Source organism: Nansenia antarctica, assembly GCF_963989245.1.
Source record: "Nansenia antarctica genome assembly, chromosome: 12".
Lineage (NCBI taxonomy): Eukaryota > Metazoa > Chordata > Actinopteri > Argentiniformes > Microstomatidae > Nansenia > Nansenia antarctica.
This window is the reverse complement of record NC_137682.1, coordinates 27,522,186-27,537,433: the sequence shown is the minus strand read 5'-3', so window position 1 is coordinate 27,537,433 and position 15,248 is coordinate 27,522,186. Positions and strand designations below refer to the sequence as shown.

General features: G+C 43.8%; 1 protein-coding gene across 1 annotated transcript; it reads left to right on the top strand.

Annotated features, from left to right (window-relative positions):
* Window positions 1–825: 825 nt before the first annotated feature.
* bace2 (beta-secretase 2) lies at window positions 826–14,905 on the top strand. The gene is made up of 9 exons (XM_080542666.1): window positions 826–1,156; window positions 7,686–7,774; window positions 8,467–8,683; window positions 9,259–9,390; window positions 9,933–10,067; window positions 10,609–10,710; window positions 11,228–11,377; window positions 11,761–11,929; window positions 13,411–14,905. Exons 1-9 carry the CDS (start codon window positions 860–862, stop codon window positions 13,653–13,655), a joined length of 1,536 nt encoding a protein of 511 aa, XP_080398792.1. The 5' UTR covers window positions 826–859; the 3' UTR covers window positions 13,656–14,905.
* Window positions 14,906–15,248: the final 343 nt, after the last annotated feature.

The window sequence follows — 15,248 nt, the reverse complement described above, 5'->3', positions numbered from 1 at the left end:
TAGAGAGCCTTCTTATGAATACCTGTCCCAGGCTGCTAAAAGTAACGACCTCGCTGTAGGGAGAGTAGAGCGTCATTGAGAGAGCATGTGATACTGGAACAGTTTTAGCCCCAGTGGAACTCATTGGAGCTCTGGAGGGAGACAGTGCTTACTGTATCTCTGTACTAGCATGAAGAATAAAGCACAGAGATGTGGTGTGAAACATTGATCCCCTGACCACTGGGGTCTCCCTCTGTGGTGACAGATTGGACAGTGTGGCAATCATCCCCTCCCCAACCCCACCATCACAAGATTGACTAAGGGCGGGCCGCAACCAGAACCACCCTTAACATACAATGATTATATTCATGTGGTCATATGGATCAGTGGTTGAAGGATTACCCATTTCCAATTACAAAGATCTTTGGAAATAATAGAACGACGACATTATTATGATTTACACAGAAAAGTTATACTATGCAATCATAACTTATTCGTCTTAGTGAATCAATGTCATGTCAGTGTCCAAAATAGCCATAGCCTAATCCTAATGGGGAAAAAAATTCTGGGTCTCGTCACATCCGTCATATCGACTTCAGGAATGAGGAAGTTGTCCATCAAGAATGAGCGAACTTTTTCTTTCGTGAGGAGGAGTGCGCTTATGGAGTTACCCCCTGGTGCATCTGCCTGTTCTAGTTGTGAAACACTGGAGTTGCGACACGTTTCTTCAACTTCGGCGAGGATTGAGGAAGCCTCCCGTTCACGATGGTTTTCACATTGGAGGTCTCATGATGGTTAAGTTGAAAACCAAGAAGCGTACTTGAACGTGGAGCTCGATCCTTTTTTTTCTCAGAGGTTTGCCCTCAAACATTATTTGGCCATGGCTTCTTACCATCATCGCAATTATTTTCTCTTTCGGGCATTTCTTCTTCTGATCTATTTCGGAACGTCAACATCTTACTACACAATTCCACTCAGAATCTACCCGGGGAAGTTTAACTACACACTCGACTTGGATTTAACTCCTCTTCGACAGATGCAAACTTCTGGAAGTGGACTCTCCTTGGCTTCTGATCCAGCTGGAGTGGTCAACTTTCTGGACATGGTCAATAACCTGCAAGGCGATTCGGGCAGAGGCTATTACATGGAGATGGCGATTGGTACCCCAGGTCAAACGGTATAGCCTATGTACATCATTCATTTATTGTCATGGATATATTCATGCCTTACGTCTTCAGCATGCTATTGTAGGAGATCATTAAACTAGAACAGCCGTGCCTTTTTACCTACTAAAAGAGCCGCCTCGGGGGTCAAATGACTCCCTCTTTTTCAATGCTAAACTGCTATTTACACACAACAACCACTAGTTGGCCGCTTGTAAATTGGCCTGCTTCCTACACAGAAAAACTGCAAAATAGCTTTATATTAGCTTATCCTGGTGTGATTTTGAAAATGTAAGGATACTGGTTGGTAGAACGCACATATCTAGGAAAAGTCATGAAAGGAGGGTCCTGAAATTTGATAGAGTGCAAAGATATAAACATTTATTTCACTCACAGGGTCAAATGACCCCTCATGGCTGATTAAGTGTTAATGATTATGCACACACCCATCACTTGACATGTATGATGGAGCTATAGCTTTCAGTGTGCACAGAAGGGCTGGTCTGTGCAGCATGTGATCCAATGAGAGGGGAGAGGGTGAGGAAACTGTCCTTAGGGCTTGGGCAAGGGATGGCTTCAACCATTGTGCAGTGCTGTAGAAAGATAGCAACAAAAGTGTCTTTTGGTATTGGCTTGCCGGAGCTGGCGACTTAATACAACCCTTGACGTAGGCTACTGTCCATCATCTGAGATTTCGTGAGCTTCGAATGATCAGGTTCTATCTCCGTTTAGAATGATAAGGTTCTATCTCCGTTTAGAATGATAAGGTTCTATCTCCGTTTAGAATGATAAGGTTCTATCTCCGTTTAGAACGATAAGGTTCTATCTCCGTTTAGGGTAGTTCAGAGATATTGAGCGTCAACGTTTTTACATTCCATTATGTTTTGTGAGATGGAACCTTTGTATTTTATGAATTACTAACTACAAAATGTCAACATTTAAAAAAAATAACACCACACAGGCATTAATAAACAACTAATGAATCAGATTATGTAAAAAAAAAAAAAAAAAACTCAATTTTGACAAAAATAAGATCCTTATAATTTCTAACGTCACTGATTTTCTCCGCCGCACGAAATATCCAAATGTCCAACTATCGCGTTTAGCCCATCAGCCTCTGGTTTACCTGATCACCCTCTGGTTTACCTCCATCACCCTCTGGTTTACCTGATCACCCTCTGGTTTACCTCCATCACCCTCTGGTTTACCTGATCACCCTCTGGTTTACCTCCATCACCCTCTGGTTTACCTCCATCACCCTCTGGTTTACCTGATCACCCTCTGGTTTACCTGATCACCCTCTGGTTTACCTGATTACCCTCTGGTTTACCTCCATCACCCTCTGGTTTACCTCCATCACCCTCTGGTTTACCTGATCACCCTCTGGTTTACCTCCATCACCCTCTGGTTTACCTCCATCACCCTCTGGTTTACCTGATCACCCTCTGGTTTACCTCCATCACCCTCTGGTTTACCTCCATCACCCTCTGGTTTACCTGATCACCCTCTGGTTTACCTGATCACCCTCTGGTTTACCTCCATCACCCTCTGGTTTACCTCCATCACCCTCTGGTTTACCTCCATCACCCTCTGGTTTACCTGATCACCCTCTGGTTTACCTCCATCACCCTCTGGTTTACCTCCATCACCCTCTGGTTTACCTGATCACCCTCTGGTTTACCTCCATCACCCTCTGGTTTACCTGATCACCCTCTGGTTTACCTCCATCACCCTCTGGTTTACCTCCATCACCCTCTGGTTTACCTCCATCACCCTCTGGTTTACCTCCATCACCCTCTGGTTTACCTGATCACCCTCTGGTTTACCTCCATCACCCTCTGGTTTACCTGATCACCCTCTGGTTTACCTGATCACCCTCTGGTTTACCTCCATCACCCTCTGGTTTACCTTATCACCCTCTGGTTTACCTCCATCACCCTCTGGTTTACCTCCATCACCCTCTGGTTTACCTGATCACCCTCTGGTTTACCTCCATCACCCTCTGGTTTACCTCCATCACCCTCTGGTTTACCTGATTACCCTCTGGTTTACCTCCATCACCCTCTGGTTTACCTCCATCACCCTCTGGTTTACCTCCATCACCCTCTGGTTTACCTCCATCACCCTCTGGTTTACCTGATCACCCTCTGGTTTACCTGATCACCCTCTGGTTTACCTCCATCACCCTCTGGTTTACCTCCATCACCCTCTGGTTTACCTCCATCACCCTCTGGTTTACCTGATCACCCTCTGGTTTACCTGATCACCCTCTGGTTTACCTCCATCACCCTCTGGTTTACCTCCATCACCCTCTGGTTTACCTGATCACCCTCTGGTTTACCTCCATCACCCTCTGGTTTACCTCCATCACCCTCTGGTTTACCTGATTACCCTCTGGTTTACCTCCATCACCCTCTGGTTTAACTCCATCACCCTCTGGTTTACCTCCATCACCCTCTGGTTTACCTCCATCACCCTCTGGTTTACCTCCATCACCCTCTGGTTTACCTCCATCACCCTCTGGTTTACCTTATCACCCTCTGGTTTACCTCCATCACCCTCTGGTTTACCTCCATCACCCTCTGGTTTACCTCCATCACCCTCTGGTTTACCTGATCACCCTCTGGTTTACCTCCATGCTATGGGGAGTGCCATGGCCATGGTACAAACTTATTTGCACACGAAGTTTTCTGTTGCTTTCGTCGGCTTCCAGCACTGAGAAACGTGCGGGTCCCAGGTAGTACAGTAGGTAGTAGTACAGTAGTACAGTAGGTAGTAGTACAGTAGTACAGTAGGTAGTAGTACAGTAGGTAGTAGTACAGTAGGTAGTAGTACAGTAGGTAGTAGTAGTACAGTAGGTAGTAGTACAGTAGTACAGTAGGTAGTAGTACAGTAGGTAGTAGTACAGTAGGTAGTAGTACAGTAGGTAGTAGTACAGTAGGTAGTAGTACAGTAGTAGTAGTAGTACAGTAGGTAGTAGTACAGTAGGTAGTAGTACAGTAGTACAGTATGTAGTAGTACAGTAGTACAGTAGGTAGTAGTAGAGTAGTACAGTAGTACAGTAGGTAGTAGTACAGTAGGTAGTAGTACAGTAGGTAGTAGTAGAGTAGGTAGTAGTACAGTAGTAGTAGTACAGTAGGTAGTAGTACAGTAGGTAGTAGTACAGTAGGTAGTAGTACAGTAGTAGTACAGTAGGTAGTAGTACAGTAGTAGTACAGTAGGTAGTAGTACAGTAGTACAGTAGGTAGTAGTACAGTAGGTAGTAGTACAGTAGGTAGTAGTACATTAGGTAGTAGTACAGTAGGTAGTAGTACAGTAGGTAGTAGTACAGTAGGTTGTAGTACAGTAGTACAGTATGTAGTAGTACAGTAGTACAGTATGTAGTAGTACAGTAGTACAGTAGGTAGTAGTACAGTAGGTAGTAGTACAGTAGTACAGTAGGTAGTAGTACAGTAGGTAGTAGTACAGTAGGTAGTAGTACAGTAGTACAGGAGGTAGTAGTACAGTAGGTAGTAGTACAGTAGTACAGTAGGTAGTAGTACAGTAGGTAGTAGTACAGGTAGTACAGTAGGTAGCCAGTGCCACACCCACACTCAAGTCTCACGTCCACCTCAAGTGCTACACGGCCAAAAACATCAGGATTATATGCAATGTTTTGGAAGGGCAAATTCAGGCAGAAGGAAAGGGTCTTGGCAGGTGCATGCCCTGATGCAGACGGCCAATGCAGTCTAAGTAATTATTGAGCATGGTTATTTAGTGACATTATCCAGGGGGGAAAGCCACATTGCACCTATAAGTTGCAAGCTCCTGCAGGCCAATACCACAACCCTCCATCTCATGTTATGGAGTACCGCGTCGGCACTAGTGGACACATGGAGTCGGAGACTTCGCCAAGTATCAAATATAAATGAACCCAGACAGTTTGTATTAAAATCCTGCTTTCATTGACTGATGGTTCGTCGGGGGGGGGGGGGGGGTCATTTGACGGCCTTCAAATGTGCCAAATCTCTCTGGCAAAGTAATTTAATAGTAAGTAAAAGGAGTTGGGTAGCTGAAGTTAGCTCGTTACCTTTGATTCGTACCCCTGGAATAGTTGAAAAGTGTGTTTATTTATTTATTGCAAGGCACATTTGTGAGCTTGATACCTGTTAGAGGGGGCAACAACATGACAAACCATCAATCAATGAAAGAAGGAACTGTGTCTTGGCAAGGTAATTTTTTATTTTGATACATGACAAAGTCTCAGGCTCTATCTGTCCACAGGACCGCATAGAGGAGGATGTTATCTGACAAGGGCGAGGGGGTAGTGAACATGCCTTGGGCCCTGGGCTTCTGGGTCTGACACTGGATGTAAGTAAGCCCTCACTCACATGAGCTCACATGATGCAGCTAAGGCCTCTCCTAGCGCTCCACTGGCTAGGCAGCTGACTGGGATTAGGAGGCACCCAGGCTCAGGAGTGTTGCACGGTGTGGTGTCAGACAGAATCCTCTTCTATGCAGTCGTATGGACAGTCAGATACTTTAGCATGTATCGAAATAAAAACGACCCTGCTAAACACAGTTCATGATAAACCTTTCATTGATTATGATGGTTCATTGTGTGGTTGCCCCCTTTGACGGGCATCAAGCTAGCCAGATGTGCCTTACAAAAAAGAAACAAACACATATTTTTAATTCCTAGTGGGGAGGGGTATACTACGAGGCAAGCTAGTGAGTTAACTTTATAACAAAGTTAGCTCTCTAACCCCCTTTACTTTTAATTCTTTACAAGAGAAATGTGTCAAGCTTGAAGCCAATGAAAGGGGACAACCACTGTTGTGAAGAAGGATTTTATTACAAATTGTGTCTTGATGGGGTGAGTTTTATTTCATTACATGGCAAAGTCTCAGACTCTTATCTGTCCAAAGGACTGTGTAGAGGAGGAAGCTATCTGGTTAGGTGTCAGGGGGTCTATAGTTTCCACAAGGTCTTGTGTGGCTCTGTTGGTTGCTAGCAATGCTAAGGTTGTGTGTTCCATTCCTGCTGAGATAAAATAATCAATCAAAAAAAAATATGCCCTCAAGTAAGTCGCTTTGGATGAAAGTGTCAAGTTAATTCTGTATGGGGGAGGGGGGGGCGGTTGTTAACACGCAATCACACTGTGCCTAGATGTAATTAAGGGACCTGGTGTTAAATGAGGTTCTATTCAAATGAGCCACTAATTGCCACATCTGTTAGCCCGTTGCTGCTTGGTTAAGGTGCCGGCTGGAGCGCCTCACATCTGCTAAGTGGTACAAACAGGTAGCAGATGCACATAGTCACTGAGCTGCTGCCAATTAGCTAGGCAAAGCTCAACCACAGGCAACCAGGCAGCCATGCTGGCTCAGGGACGGGGGAAGAGGAGCGATTTGCTTGCAGCACAGCCAGGGAAAGGCAAGGATGCAGCATTTACAGTGCAGGTACGAGGTACAGGGAAATGCCTCTTGTTTTCCCGAACAGGTTCAGGCAGCCGGTCTGTCTGGTTTTGTCCCAGCGTGAGTGTTGCCATTTGTGTGGTGGCAGTAGATTGCATAGACTATGAGAGTCATAGTGGTGGGACCTGGGCCAGACCAATGATGAAGCAGAGATCAGGAGGCCACTTAGAGCTTGTTGATCAGCAACACTTCCTGCTCACCTGGTTGGTTTCAGGGAAAACCACACCGGAATGTGGAATCTTCTTAAGTAGCAGATCGTTCGATTTTGTACTGGGGCTTCATGAAAGGTTTGAACTCTACAAATCTACAGTAGGAGTCATTTCCATCTGCACTGTGAATGAGTCTGCTCTTATTTGATGATCCCCTTTTAATTGAAGAAACAAATACCTAGAAAATCCATTTTCCCAGTCTGCTTTAGATAGCCTAGAGACAGGAGGCATGTCACCCTACTAGAAACCCTTTCCTGGACACTGGGAATTTGAAAAGAAATCGTCCAGACACTATTTTACTCAATTATATAATCACCAGTATTTTGGACAAACCCTTTCCTGTGTGTTCCACTTCCTAGTCTACTTGGTTTCCATCAAGCCAATCACGATTTATGGCTGAATTTGAATGGTAAATAAACTCCTTTGTTTGGAGCAGAGCCGTAAACAAGGCCATGTTTATGGCCTCTTTAATAATGAGGCATGTTTAGTAATGACCCTTCTGAGCAGGTCGCCGCGGTGACAGAAGTCTGTTATCTCATTAGTCCCCCCTTGTTGAGTTGAGGCTTGAGACAACATTAATTCAACTGCTGCCGGCTCACACACACACTCCTGGTCGCTAACACACATCTGACAAATACCAGGATGGAGAGAACAGGACACAGGAGGGATGAGTGGAGGTGGTCATGTTTGTCCCAAATATTCCCCACAGGTCTTATTTTCTTCCCAATCTTCTAAAGTCAGAGGTTTAGTAAGCAAAAAAACCCAGTTCTGCCTATAAAATGCTGCCAATATTGACTGTGAGTTTAGTGTTTGGATTTCTACAGTAAGGTGTGGTTAAGTTGTTCTGTGTGGTTAAAACTCTCCTCTCTTTTGTATGACAGCTGAATATCCTGGTTGATACTGGAAGCAGTAACTTTGCAGTGGCTGCAGAAGCACACCCCTTCATCACACACTACTTCAACACAGCACTGTGAGTGGGTGGGATTCTCAGAGTCTGTTCACATTGTTTGTTTGGTTTTTCATTTCTGTGGAATATATATATACGTGGAATAGTTCCCTCCATTTAGTTATGGATCCTTAAGTTAGTAATCCTTCCAATGTCATTGAGTATATACTCTCATATTGTATTTGATGGCCCCAAAAATGTCTGTGCTGACTGTGTCAAATTTCTACTCTCAAATCTGTTGTGATGTGACTGATGTGCTTGGCTAATTATTTGGCCCAATTATTAAATGTTCAATACATTACATAGATTTTTGATCATTTCTGATGTTGTCATTATTTTTCTTCATTTAGAATGTATTCATTTATTTTATTTAAGCTTTAACTAGGTAAGATGCATTGAGAGTAGAAACCTGGCAAGAAGGCAAAACAGGGTTGTACCACTGTGTACATAAGATGTTACAAAGATACAAATACACATACAAGTGTCAAAGTTATCCATACATTTGAGGATTAAAAACAACTGCATTTATCAACATTTTCGTTGATCGGTCTTAAAATCAGGCAAGGAAACTAGCTTCTCTAACTTATAGAAATAATGTTCCAGGATGAACTGTTCTAGGGGTATTATGTGGAAAAAGATCTCAGTTTTAGCCTGCATGCTAAGGTTTCTTTTGTCTCAGAGGGGCTGGTTAATCCAATCTGTTTGTCTGTGTTCAGCTCCAGTACGTACCAGTCCACAGGCAGGGAGGTAGCCGTTAGGTACACCCAGGGGAACTGGGAGGGTGAGCTGGGAACAGACCGAGTCTCCATTCCCAAGGGCCCCAACGGCACCATCACCATCAACATTGCCTGCATCCTCTCCTCCGACAGCTTCTTCCTCCCGGGGATCAACTGGCAAGGCATTCTGGGCCTGGCATACCCCCTGCTGGCACGGGTAAATGGGGACGATGGGTGGCGGGGGGAGGGGGGGCGGGGTAGGATGGAAGCAAAGGAATCTATGCAAATGGCCATGTCCGTTTGATTTGGCACAGTGGTGTCCCAAGGCGTGGTGGGTGTGGGCTGCTGAATGTTATCAAAGAGCAAACAAACCTGAGACTGTTCCCTGTCTGAATTACACCACAGTGATCTCTCCATACAGTCACATAAGGCATGAGGTTCTGTGTCTGGCCTTACACTGACCCCTTTGTACTGCAGATATCTGCTTTTGTTCAGGTTCAAATGCTCTTCAGGATATTTGTCATGCATCCCATGTGTATCTCTGTCCTTTGACGTAAACCATGTGAGGTCAAGTATAGAGAGGACAAATCCTCGCCCTCTTTTAGTCAGATTGTCACAGTCATTTGAATTCTGCATAAGTCATGGAGAAATGTAGGACCTCATTCTAGCGATAAACAGAGATTGAGATTGTTGCTTTATAATGTAATGTATAATGTTGTCTTTAGAAGACTAAGAAGATTACCTGTGTGTGTGTGTGTGTGTGTGTGTGTGTGTGTGTTTCCTGTCTCTCAGCCTGACTCGTCAGTGGAACCTTTTTTCAACTCAGTGGTGCGACAGACGGGAATTCCGAATATCTTTTCCCTCCAGATGTGCGGAGTCGGAATGTCGGCCAGTGCCACCGCCGACCCCGCAGGGGGGAGTCTTGTGAGTAGTCAGGAGGAGCGGGGGGGCGTGGCCTGTGGAAGGAGCTGGGCGTGGCCTGTGGAAGGAGCTGGGGGGCGTGGCCTGTGGAAGGGAGGAATGAATGGGCAAAAGAGCTCCTGACAAAGGCTAAGCTGTTTTACACATGGCGTATTTGCTCCATCTAACACCCAGACCGGATAAACCTTTCAAGGGTCGGATGAGACTGAAGCGGCTTGCTGCCTCTTAGAAACACGATCGCTTAGCATAGGCTCCCAATGTGTTTCCCCACTGGACGCCCGGTCTAGTTAGTGAGTGGCTAAGCGAGTGACTAATTAAGCACCCTGCCTTGAGCAGGTCTGTCAGTGGAATGTAAGTGGTCACGGTCCAGCCAACCACGTGATCCGTTGAGAGAGGCAGATGGGAGAGATGGCTGGGTGTACTCAGTGTCTGCTGTGCTGCCGCCTAAAACTGTGCCAACTCATGCCCGTGTCGTTTTTACCAGACTGTCGTTATTTGCACTGTTGTTTTTAGAAGTGGATGAAAACTGGCTTTGTTTGTTTCAGATCATGGGAGGAGCTGAACCAACTCTGTACAGTGGGTCAGTGTGGTACACCCCTATAAAAGAGGAGTGGTACTATCAAGTGGAGGTCTTGAAACTGGAGGTTGGCGACCAAAATTTAAACCTGGATTGCAAAGAGGTACAGTATGAGACCCTGGAGTGAGCCAGACTAGTATGACTATGGTATATTGGTATATTGGTATATTTGGGGTGGCTGTGGCACAGGAAGTAGAGCCGGCGTCTAGTGATCGCAAGGTCGGCGGTTCGAACCTTGGCTGGCCACATGTCGAGGTGTCCTTGTGGCAAGACACTGAACTCCAAATTGCTCCCAATGAGCGGGGCTGGTGCCTTGCATGGTAGCTTGCCGCCATTGGTGTGTGAATGAGTGTGTGAATGTGTGTGTGAATAAGAGGCCATCGTGAAGCGCTTTGGAATACGTTTTACAGCAGGTCAGGTATTAGGAACCTTGGCCCTAGACCAGTTCTAGTGAACATCAACGAGGAAGTAAAGCGTGAACACAGAAAGAAAGCATGCATCAGACTTAATAATGTGCTAATCCTGTTTGTGAACCCTTCCAGGAACAGTGGCTGCCATTATTGATAAAGGTTTTCTAAAGAAGCCGATAAAGTGAAGAATTTGTTTTTCTCTCTCTCTCTCTCTCTCTGTCTGTCTTGTTTTAGTATAACATGGACAAAGCCATAGTTGACAGCGGGACCACTCTGCTGCGACTGCCTGTGAATGTGTTCGACGCTGTGGTGGAGGCCATCACAAAAACCTACCTGGTATGTCAGCTTTCCACATGAATGAATGAATGAATGATCTTTATTGTCATTGTAACAGGTACAACGAAATTTAAATGCAGCCCTAGGTGCGAACAAACAAACACAGTCCTAAGATAATAAAAAACAAGAATGAGACATAAATAGACATAAATAGGGGTGATATAAATAGGGGGATAAGTGATCGGTAGGAATCTGAGAATGTATCTATTATGTAAACGTATATGCTTATACACTATATGGCCTATTCACAGGGGAGTATATAGACAGGGGGGAGTTAGCATGTAACTGTGTACTTTTTATATACATGTAAACGTATGAACTAGTAACTTATATACAGTATATGAAAAACCTAATGACTTACTGTGTGAATCTCTAGGAGAAACTGTAAGAGCATGTATGGGGTTAAAAATACACTACTGTTTTGGCCATAGCTTGTATCTGTTGCTTTGTACATCATCCACCAGTTGTTAACATTCAATTTGAGTGTGTTGTCATCGTCGACCCTCTCTCTGTCCAGATCCAGGACTTCTCCTCTGGGTTCTGGGCTGGGACCAAGCTGGCCTGTTGGCTGAAGGGAGAGATGCCGTGGAGGTTCTTCCCAAAGCTTTCCATCTACCTGAGAGCCACCAACACGAGCCAGTCCTTCCGCATCACCATCCTCTCCCAGGTAACAACAACATCACCCGTGTTGCATCAGAGCTTTTTTGTAACTGATTCACTTTAAACCTCCTGTGAGTCTAGTCATCTTTCACATGTTAATGCTAAAAGCGCGATGGTTGGGGTCATTTGACCTAGTGAGTAACTCGATCAAATTTCAGGACCCACCTTTCATGACTTTCCTTAGGTATGTGCGTTCTACCACCCAGTATCCTTACATTTTGAAAATCGAGCTAGTATAAAGCGATTTTGCAGTATTTCTCAGCTTGTTTCAGGCGGGATTTGAAACCTTTCCGATCACCAGTCCAACTCACTATCCACTAGACACACACACACACATTTTCACCGCAAGCAAATGATTGACAAATGTTTCTGTGTGGCTGTGCCCTGCAGCTGTACATCCAGCCAATCACAGATGTGGATGGCTCGATGGAATGCTTCCGCTTCGGCATATCGTCCTCGGCCAGCGGCCTGGTGATTGGTGCCACGGTCATGGAGGGCTTCTATGTGATCTTCGACCGTGCCCAGAAGAGGGTGGGCTTCGCTGTCAGCACCTGCGCAGGTGAGTATTGGAGGCACCCCCGGACATAAATAGAGTTATGTATTTCGAAACTTTTTTCAGTCACGGCACCCTTTTAAGAACGCGAAATGCAACACTCGTAATTCATCTCACAGTAAACAAGCAGAAAACAATAGGCTATTTCCGTCACACGCTAACGGTTGATGTTGTGACATGGGGAAAGAGGCATGTGAGATGCATTGATGATGTATGAGGCGGCTAATGATCTGCATTTTCATGGTAAGATAGTCATAACTATTGTTTTTTGGAACTATAATCCATTTTATTATGTCAACAACGTCAGAATATTTTGGGGGGTCGGCACACCGGTTGAGAAACACTGGCCTAGAGTCTTTAACACTAGAACAGCCGTGCTTTTTTTACCTACCGTATTTTCTGGACTATATGTCGCACCACTAAGAAATGCGTCATGAAGAAAAAAACACATATAAATCGCACTGGACTATAAGTCGCATATTTAGAAATGTATTTAGAAATGTATTTCACAAAATCCAAGACCAAGAACAGACATTTAATCTGGAAAAGCAAGTTATTCAACTACACAATACCACACAGAACAACAGGCTGAATAGGCTAAATTAACATAACAAGCCACATTAACAGTTATTCAGCTACACAATAGCATAAAGAACATACCTGGGAGGCTGGATAGGCTAAATTAACATAACAAACCAGCGAGTCCAACAAGCAAGTTACCAGTAAACAAGTTCACCAAGCTCCCGTTAATGTTTCAGCTAATTCTTCAGTGGTACAGGAGCAGCATATAGTTGTGACAAGCCCAGAGCGCCCTCTGGCGGCTGTAGACGGCAATGTAAAACTTCCGATTTATAGTCTGGAAAATACGGTACTATAAGAGCCAAATGACCATAGTCTTTACAATTGTAAGCTGCTATTTACACACAACGACCACTAGTTGGCCGTCTTGTAAATTAGCCTGCATCTTGCAGAAAAAATGCAAAATAACTTACTAGATACTATCTTATCCTGATGTGATTTTGAAAATGTAAGGATACTGGGTAGTAGAACGCACATATCTAGGAAAAGTCATGAAAGGAGGGTCCTGAAATTTGGGTCAAATGACCCCACCCATGGCTGTTCTGGTGTTAATACGGCTTTGAATCGCCTTACAAGATCTGTAGGATTCTAGTGTAGCATTAGTATGATAGCATGTACTCCATAATGGAGTTGTTTATGTTCCCCTGCATGGTAGTCAAATGTGTCCATCAATCAGACATTATTTGTATAGCATATTTCATACACAATAAGTTCAATGCACTTACACGTCAACTTTTTTTTTTTTTTTTTAAGATATCAAATACACATGATAGAATAATAATTAAAGTATTACATCTGTAGAAGTTCAAAGTGTTCCCATGTATCTCAGTCTAAGGTTTAAGGTATACAGTATACTGTACAATATTATGTCAGCGATGGGACTCCCGTTGCCTCCATCTCCCCCCTAGTGAGCGGTGGGGTGGCTGTGTCAGAGATCTCCGGGCCCTTCTCCTCAGCAGACGTGGCAGCAGACTGTGCAGGGGGAGGCCTGCTACGCCAGCCGCTCCTCTGGCTCATCTCTTATGCTCTGATGGGCGTCTGCGCCCTGGTGCTGCTTGTCCTGCTCTTCCTCCTCATCCTGCCCTGCCGCTGCAGAAACCGCCACGGTGAGATCACAGACGAGTCCTCGCTAGTCCGCCACCGCATCAAGTGACTGAGGGGCTGGAGGAACGCTGAGGTCAGCGGGAGTCCCTGCACTGCAGTAAGGGGGAGAGGAGAGGGCTTTGGGTTATACTGACCAATTTGTGTTCTCTGGACATGGAAATATGAGTGTGTCGAGACTGTAGACTACTTGTATTAGCTTGACCAGAGGACATTTTTCTTACATAGCTTAACTGTTACTGGTTTTCCTTGCACTCCAGTTGTATGACAATGGGCAACATGTATTACTGTAAATAGTGATTTACAGGAATAAAACTTGAATGTATTTCAGAGGTTAGACCTCTCCCTGCACATACTGAATGTTCCCTGCTGATTCCACTCTTCCCAAATCATGGTAATGGTGTGCAATCCAAAAGACTTAAAAGAATCACATTGCATTTACTTATCAGACGATTCAACTCAAAATACCAATATCACCTTAGTGCTGTGTCTATAAAAACAATTTATGGCAGTTTCCTTCTTCAGTAGGTAGAAGTAATGCATAATGTGTCCAGTATCTAGCTGTATCGCATCACTTTCTGCAGTCATTTGAATTATTGAAGTACTTAATCTTTGTTGGAGAGTTAGAATGTGTTTTACATTCAAGTTAAGGACAAAGCACTGTCAACAGGGGAAGAAAACACTTGCTCGTGTTACTTTTCACTTGTATAGGAAACTGTCATGAAATGTACTTTACTTTCATTCTTACTTACAATCTACAGCCACAGTATCACCTCAAATGGTAATCAACGGTTTGTGACAATTTGCACTTTGTTTAGCCTGACTTCAGACTTTGCTTTAGCCAACTCCTGTGACTAGCTGTCTACGTTGTCTAAACATGTGTCATAGGATTTGGTTAAGTATATAGTTTTGGAGCCAGGGAACATAGTTTTCAAATAAAGAACAACGGTGTAAAAAGGTTTGACGTCACTCTGAGTGAGAAGAAAATTTACAGTGTGTAATCAAATGTTGTTATTAAATAAATGTTTGTATTAATGATGTGTATTATTACTAACTTCAATATGTATATGATATTTAAATTGATTAGAATGTGATAATATTGTTATACCAAAATCCAACTATTAGGCAGAACACAGAAGATACATTTGTTAGAATGTGAGTAATACTATGCTAAACAATGTATAGACTATTTTTGCAAAACATGCAAAGAATAACTCTTTATGTATTCATATACTCTTATACTTGCCAATGGACAAAAGCTGTTGGACCACTTTTAAGCTGATGACCAAACAAAGAAACTTGCTTTACTGGTTTACTTCATCTTAGGGCTCGGAGTTTGTCCTGGTCAGGTCACATGGTCAGGAATACTCCTGGCCCTAAATTACTGATGTTCTGATGTATTATTTAATGCAAGATGTACTGTATTTTAATGTATGAATCAGTTATACGGTTAAATGGTATGTGATACGAAATGATTTTCAGGTACGCATTTGAATGAAATTTGAATGTTGTCATGAATGTGTTATATTATATGAATGTGCTATATCCGTGCCAACATTTTGATTGTATATGGAATGATTAAATTGACTATATTAAAGATACAGCTCTGAATCCACAAGCAGCAGAAAATACACCCTCTATTTCA

What these genes read in the sequence shown, in the direction of transcription:
- bace2 (XM_080542666.1), top strand. Translation starts at nt 860, where the DNA reads ATGGCTTCTTACCATCATCGCAATTATTTTCTCTTTCGGGCATTTCTT. An exon ending in TTGGTACCCCAGGTCAAACG is followed by an intron (nt 1,157 to 7,685) that starts GTATAGCCTATG and finishes TTTGTATGACAG; the next exon opens with CTGAATATCCTGGTTGATAC. An exon ending in TAAACCTGGATTGCAAAGAG is followed by an intron (nt 10,068 to 10,608) that starts GTACAGTATGAG and finishes GTCTTGTTTTAG; the next exon opens with TATAACATGGACAAAGCCAT.